This window comes from Lacerta agilis, chromosome 7 (assembly GCF_009819535.1).
Source record: "Lacerta agilis isolate rLacAgi1 chromosome 7, rLacAgi1.pri, whole genome shotgun sequence".
Lineage (NCBI taxonomy): Eukaryota > Metazoa > Chordata > Lepidosauria > Squamata > Lacertidae > Lacerta > Lacerta agilis.
In genome coordinates this window covers 62433900-62441745 of record NC_046318.1, presented here as the reverse complement: position 1 = coordinate 62441745, position 7846 = coordinate 62433900, and the positions used below count along the sequence as shown (strand labels likewise).

The 7846-nt window shown below is 49.0% G+C and overlaps 1 protein-coding gene across 1 annotated transcript; it reads left to right on the top strand.

Moving 5' to 3' along the window:
• Positions 1-4911: 4911 nt before the first annotated feature.
• Positions 4912-7604, top strand: LOC117050162 (GSK-3-binding protein-like). Its single transcript, XM_033155597.1, has one exon. It carries the CDS (start codon positions 5263-5265, stop codon positions 5971-5973), a length of 711 nt encoding a protein of 236 aa, XP_033011488.1. The 5' UTR covers positions 4912-5262; the 3' UTR covers positions 5974-7604.
• Positions 7605-7846: the final 242 nt, after the last annotated feature.

Below are 7846 nucleotides of genomic sequence, written 5' to 3'. Positions count from 1 at the left end.
GGGCTGCAATATGTTCCAAGCAGGGTTGCCAACTGTTCTGTCAGCACCTGCTCTAGTGCCTTACTGCCTTTAACAGGAACCTGATGTGCCGACCTTGATTAGGTGGCAGTGCTTTACTCCATGCCATAAAAGCCCCCCAAGCTTTGTTAAAGGCACAATGCCAAGCCAGACCAGGTTTGCCCCCATCCCAGTCAGTTGGCAACCCAGCAGGAGAGGAAACAATTCCCGAGTGCCTGTCCTGTGCCGTCACCATTCCCCATCTGCCAGCTCTGATTCTGCACTAGGTTTGTGCAAGGATTCTGCAGGAGGCTGTGCTGAAATGAAAGAGGTGCTTGGCAGGCTGCACCCAGTATTAACTTGCAAATTGTATCTGAAGAAGTGTGCATGCACACGAAAGCTCACACCAAGAACAAACTTAGTTGGTCTCTAAGGTGCTACTGGAAGGAATTTTTTATTTTATTTTGTTTTGACTATGGCAGACCAACACGGCTACCTACCTGCAATTGCAAATTCAAGCACATGCAAGGAGGGACAAAACAACCAAGTATTTTTGTTTCTAGATGGTCTAATGAAAGTGTTTACCAAGTCATGAAGCCAGTCCCTCCCTAAAATTTCTCAAGCGAAGCACCCAAACAGATGCATACCACTGAACACCCACATATTTGTTTAGTGGGGGAAATAAGGTTAAAAACAAGTTCCTTATCATGGTGTGCTTGGATTCTGCACCTATGTGATTGGAGAGTGCTTTATTATCACTTAGCAACCTTAAGTGCTTTGGCAAAGTTGATGTTTACAGAACAAATTGTTGCAAGCTTCTGTTCATTTTGCATTCTGCCACATTCCTTTCCCTTTTTCTTCTCAGACTGTGATACTGTAGAATCACAAGGCTGGAAGAAGAAAAGAATGTGATTTTCATTAGGTGTCATCCCCTTATTAAGCCATTATTCTGGACACAGGTAACTAACAGCTACCCTGTACAATAACCTTGTTGCTCTCTATACCTGCATGATCCCAGAATTTAACATTTTATGAACAGGGGACAATAGAGAATATGCTTTTTTAAAAATTGAATGCAATATTGATCAGAGGCTCTAACTGCAGCCACACATAGACAGCTAGATAAACGATAAACGATCCATATATAACGTAACTTTAACATATACTTCTGAAAGTATTCTACCTATTATTGAATGATAAATAAACAAGACAGTTTAAAATATGCCCAATGTGCCTATCTCACACCACTAAATTGATTTTATGCATTCATCACACACTGCTTAAATTTAATCAGCTTTTGGTTGTTGTTAATTCAATTTTTTTGTTTACTTGGTTTTGTGTTTGTGTCCTGAAGAGATGCCATTCCAATTACACCACCCCACCCCACCCCACCCTGAATCTTTCTTGCCCTCTATTATAGACTTCTCAAAAAGAATCTGTACAGGCAGTGAACTTGTCTGGTTGAGTCACTTTTGCTAATTCTGATAATGCAGGCTATGTTCTCAAGGGAGGGAGAAACTGTAAATCAATGCACTACTGGATGGAAAGACAGTTGGTGCATACAGAAGACAAGAAATATCACCATGGAATTGAAAACTATAAATTATCTGGCAACAGAAATATAAATAAAATGGAGATTGAAGCCTGCAGAAGATTGCCATAAAGGGAATTGCAGACATGTCAGGGCACTCTTGAAGGCAAAACTTCACTAGAGCACATATGCAGAAAAAAATGTAAACATTCCCTCTAAATTTACAGTGCATATTGAACAGAGCATTGAAACGTCTGACAACTGGACTCCAGGCCTATGTAAACAGATTGCCTCATCGTACTTCCCACATCTCTGAGACACTCCAAAGGCCATGGCAGGCTATGAAAAACAGGCATGTCTTATTTTCCTCTCACACCATTAGTAGGGGCACCATGGGATAATTGCCCAGATATCTTCCAGAATGAACTAACAGAGAGCTATGACCAACTCTGTGCATGGCTTGTAATCTATGCATAGATTATATGGACTTGCTGATATAGTCCCATTGACTATATCTGCAGGAACTGTTCCTTTTGTATTGTTATGACTTTGAGGAGGGAGGGAGTGGGCTGCATGCAAGATCCTAACCCCTGGATCCAGAAAGTGTTAAAATATAAGCCACACCAGTTTCCTGTGTTGAGATGATAGCCTGGGTGATAGGCTATTAAAGTAAACAAAGGAAAGAGGCTGTGTGTGAGATAGCAAATGGGTGGGGCCCTTCTCCCAGCTTGTGGTTAGTTAGAAGGACAAAGCCTGATAGAGATGAGTTTGCAGTGATGTGACCTAGAAGCAAAGCAGCAAGCAGACAGAGAGAGAACCATGCTGGATCTCTTCCTGAATCCAAGGTTGTGGCTATGGGAGAAACAAGATCCTTTTAGGGAGTTAGTGTTATGAACCTCCCCACCCCACCCCAATTGTAGGCTCAGGTTGAATAAACCATATATCATAAAGACACCACAGTCTCTGCTGTGCCTCATTTCCAAAAGGAAACATGAACCCTGAGTAAGTGCCTGGAACCCGTGGAATCAGAAATTGGGGTGGCGTGGAACAGTATGTTTTGTAGGAAGACAGACAGGCCCTTCACTGGCTATCGCTATGGCATTTCTACTTTCCTTTGATCCAAAAGTTGTAGAGAAAGAGTCAAAAGGGAAAGGACATTCTCCCCTAAGTTGTGGAATTCCCTCCCCACAGAGGTGCATCTGGCTTCTTCACTATGCAGCTTTTGGCAAATCCTCAAGATGCACCTTTTCCTTTGGCCTTTAACAGCTGAGATGAGTGATTGCAAGGCCCCCTATTCCTGTGAATGAAATCTGCTTTGTTTTTAATTTCAATTTGTCGTAACCCACTCTGGAAACTACTAGTGAAAGGCTGGCAATAAATATAATCACCATAATCCTGATGTGATAGACAGTCACATCTGCCTATATCAATGAGTTCTATAACGTATTGAAGTTAGGAACATGGCAGGTATTAGAGCCACAAGCAAGCTTATTTGGGGGAGTGATCCACCTATAGCACCCATTCCAAGCAGGAAGGAACTTGTTCTCAATACTGTATTTGTTTCTTGGAAAGTACAGTAATATGAGAGACAAATAGGGCTTCACACATGCTCTTCCCCCTCCACATCCCCTTATGGCTATAGATACATCCCACTTTTTCAGACAACTTCATGTGTCTCATAAAACATTTTCATACCCTGGATAAGTGTTTACTCAAAACATGCAGTTGGAAATCCACCACTTTTTTTTTAACCATACATTTGTATATTAATGGAGCTGCTGTTGCAACCCAACCCATCTTAGGTCAGTCTGCAACCCAATAGTTGGTCCTAATTTATCTGTTGAAGCAACATATTGCATATGAAAACTCATGTCCTAAGAGTCAGCTGCACTCTAGAATGCAGAGCAGAGATGTTGGGATGTCCTCACACAGAAAGTTTTCAACAAGCCTGAAAAGCAGATGATTATATACTTCCTATACCCAGGATAAATGTCCTGGACAACTGAGAAGATTTCAATTCTATCCAGGTCTACCAACAATCACTTATGGTCAACCACAACTACTCTGTTAAGGACTGCAAGAAGCATTTTGACCCAGCCAATATCCTCCTTGCAAACAGAAGGGGAAATTGCTGCCACACTCATGTGTTTCCTGAGGTTTTTTCTCCTCCTTCCTAGGACTGACAGCACATTAATCAGAAACCACCAGCCTTGTTCAGTTATATTTTTTTAATTCAAGAATTTATATCACGCCCTTTAATTCATAAGCATTTACTCTGGGTGGCTTCCAATAATGGGAAAGATCACCATGATCTCATAATGAAACAGTCATATAAAACACACAAACATAAAATAGAAAAATGGCCCACAAAGAGTAAAAAATAACAAAGTTTGCCACATAAAAACATTATTAGTCTGACAAAAGACAAAAGCTGCCCGGAACAGAAAAGTCTTCACTAAATGGCAGAGGGTGATAAAGAAGGCCTAAACCACATGCAGCAAATTACTTGGCTTAAGGACCATGTCATCTGATCTAGGTTGAGTACACACTGTAACTTTAAAGCACATGCCACCCACACACCCAAGACTTCTGAGAGCTGAAGGGTGCTGGAAATTGTAGCTCTGAGAGGGGAAACTACAGTTCCCAGGATTCTTCGTGTGGTGGGTGGAATATGAATCAAAATTGCTTTACATGTACTGTACTGTACTCAGAATTCCCGCCCCACAAAATAATGCCTTGCGCTGGATTAGGAAGGGCTGCAGAATAGCAGAAGTGTAGAGTTGGAAGGGGCACCACGGGTCATCTAGCTCAACCCCCTGCATTGCAGGAATCTTTTGCCCACCGTGGGGCTCGAACCCAAGACCCTGAGATTAAGAGTCTCTACCAACTGAACTATTCACAGAGTCCAATCCATGTCCGGCTAGGAGAGACCCCTGGCCTGCAATCCTGACCAGCCGCTGCCAGTCAGTGTAGAGACATCCCTGAGCTACGGGAATCGCTCTCCCGGGAAGGCAGTGACGGCCACCACCACCTCAGTGGCTACTAGCCAGACGGCTATGCTCTAACCTCCACTGCTGGGAGACTCATGCGCTAATGCTCTGCTGAGTCCAGGGTGCTGGGCGAGCGGGGCCACTGAGGAATCTCACCCAACGGCCTCCCGCGTTAAACAGCGCGATTCCCCCCACCCCGTCGCCGCCGCCAGCGGTCCCAAGCGCGTGGCCCGCTCTGCGCGTGCGCGTGCGCGCGCCGCCTGGTTTGTTGCCATGTCGAGCTCTGACCTCACTGACTCCGCGGCGGTCACGCCAGCCCCGCCTCCTCCCTGCCTCCCTACAGGCCGGCGTTTGAAAAAGCGGGCGAGTCCACATGAGCGCACAATCGCTCAGTACAGGGGTGTGTGTGAGGGGGGAAATAAAACACCCGCTCCCGCTCACTGACACCTTCGTGCCTGCCCTTGCCGCGACTAGCCTGGCCCCCCTGTGCCGTCCGGACTGCGAAGCGACGGCCGCCGAGGTGGGCAAGCAGGGCCGGAGCTTCCCCCCTCGCTTCTGGAGCAGTTGGACGCGCCCGCGGTCGCGTCACCCATTGTTTACAAACCAACCGCAGCAGCAACAACAGCGTTTTGAGAGCGAGTGAGCGAGCGAGCGGAGAGGGCGCCTCATTGGTAGCTGCGGAACGAGCAGCGGAGGCGGCAGCGTGCGCGCCAAGCGGAGGAAAGGAAAGCGGAGCCGGCTGCCATGCCTTGTCGGCGGCCGGGCGCAGAGCGCTTCCTGCTGCTGGAGCACGCCGTGTCGCTGCCGGGCGGCGCCGTCGGGGCGAGCAGCGGCTCCAAGGAAGTGGACGCGTTGGTGGCCAAGCTGGGCGAGGTGCTGCAGCTGAGCGCCCAGCGCCGCGCGCCGCCTGCCCCCCGCCTGCCCCCCAAGCGCCAGGGCCGCGACCGGGCGGCCCCTTACTCGTCCCCGAGGGGGCTCGGCTTCTTAGCCTCGCTGCACCACCACCACCACCGGCACCCGCCGCCCCACGCGCTGTCCCCGGCGTCGCTGCTGCTGCTGCCTCCGTCCCCGCCCAGCGCCGCCGACCGCGAGGGCAGCCCTCGGGTGACCAAGCAGCTGTGCGGACGGGGCTGGCTGAGGAGCGCCGGGAAGAAGCAGCGCCAGCAGCACTCTCGACTGTCCGCGGGCGACGAAGACGACGAAGACGAGGATGACGACCCGCACCGGCTCCTTCAAGAACTCATCCTGTCCGGCAACCTCATCAAAGAAGCCGTCCGGCGACTGCAGCTGGCGGCCACGACGCCCTCGACGGCGCCGGCCGAGGCCTCCTCCGCCACGGCATCCCCCGGCTCGGCTTCGTCTACCGGCAGCTGCTGCTGCCACAGCAGCAGCGGAGAAGGAGACTCGGCGGCAGCCTCGGCGTACGGCGTCTCCGCTTTGCAGCCCCGGCCCTGACGCCCCCACCCTACCCGTCCGGGGTGCAGCCGTGCCCTCCCCATCGCCGACATCCCCCCTCTCTTTCACGAGGGGGGGGCAGAGTATGGGAAGAGGCTTTGCACCTTTTCCCTCCCCGCTACACATACATTGTTAGGGATTTATGGCGGGGGGGGGGGGCGGGGAGCAAACGCGACGGCGACGAGGTGCGAGCGACTGCAAATCCCCAGACGCGAATTATCTCGGCACCGCCGTATATACTTGAAGCAGACTTGTCTATTTGCTACGAGACGCTGAACGATTATTATTCTTTGTAGCTCGCCATTATCGACGGAGCCATGAGCCCGGCTGCTACTGACTCACTGTTCTCTCTTTATTAAGAAAATTGTGGTGCTATGCAGCCCTGGACGGTTGCCCTCGCAGCCTTTTCCGTCGAGCAGCTAAGAGCCAGTCAAGATGACCCGAATCTGCCTCCTGCGCCAGGATTAGTGCTTTCCGTCTGAACGCTAGTGCCCCACCGCCGCAGTAGCCTGCTCTTTTTTGGAGATGGAGGGGGGAGAGCGAGCAAAAAAAAAAAAGGGACCATCCCGCATGGCATTTTATGGTGTGGAATCATTCTTACGCACACGCCGGTGTGTTGCTTGAGAGGGGGCGGGTGGGGGCTGCTGAACAGTAAAGGCATGTCAGTCAGATGTTTTCTATTGGAAAGGGTGGGTGGAGCCAGTACACTATTGAATGCAAATATGAATTGGTTTGAAGAGCTGCGCCCCGCACCCTTTCTGCCAAGGTCACCCCTTTCTCCCTTTCCCGTCCAGGCTCTGTTTGTTCATGTTGCGTTCCCCAGGCAGTTGGAGATCGTAATCCTATCCGAGCTTGTTTTGACTGGGCTGTGGGGGAACCCTGTGTGTTTTGTAACGGCTGGGAGTCTTCTGAGGACGCACACGTTGCCATCCGAGTTGTTGTGCTTTTCTCTCCCCCCCCTTTCCCCCCTAAAAGCTCCTCCTCTCCCTACAAACAGGATTCTGAGAAAGGAGGTCATGTTACAGCCGCCTTTCTAAGAAATCTCCCCCTCCCCTCCCCGCCAGTCATAAGCAAATCTCTGGGGCTCTCTGCCCAGCCAAGGGTATTTGGTTTGCCTCTTTAACACCGGACTGATCCCCCAAATTTCCCTTGCGGAGTCAATCCTCTTACACACACAAAAAAGAGAGAAAAGAAACGTTTCCTCTTGTTTTGGATTGTCTCAACTGGAACCATTTGCATTATGTGTAAATTCTCTTTCTGGAGACTCTTGGGGCTTTCACTATTTTTATCTTTTACATAAATCTGTTTTGCGGCTGTATGTAGCCGTTTAAAAATGTGAATATTCATGCTGGAAAGTGGTTGGCTAACATGCAGTGAGAGGCTGAGGGCGAAGAGGCACATTGTTCACAGAAGGTAGCTAAAAATGAGCTTTTTAAAACTAAAAGCAAAAATAAAAATGAATAAATACACACAGAACCTCAATGGCTCAATCAGCAGAAACGGCTGTTGGCAAAATATAAATATATATACACTTCGTAACGGAGTGTTGGAGTTGTGTTCCTGGTTTTCAGGACGTGTCTTTAATATGTCTGTATTGAATAAACGTGGTAGACTTTTATATGAAAAAGAAATTCTGTGTTCTGTCGTCTTTGCACTAGAGTGGTTTAGTGTTCCCACTTGCTGTATATGATCAATTGTTTCCTCTTCTGTGAAACCTTCATGAGGTGGGCGAGGGAGTTGGGGGGGGAACTAAACCTGGGCTGTGCGATGCAAAGAGCTGGTTACAAAGTCTCTGAATGCAACTCAGTCCCTTTGTTTCCCAGCAACATTCTTCCAGGCTCGGAAATCCTCTTGTGCATTTTGTAGTTTTGTT

Excerpts from the sequence above, each read along its gene's own strand:
- LOC117050162 (XM_033155597.1), top strand. The coding sequence starts at position 5,263 with ATGCCTTGTCGGCGGCCGGGCGCAGAGCGCTTCCTGCTGCTGGAGCAC.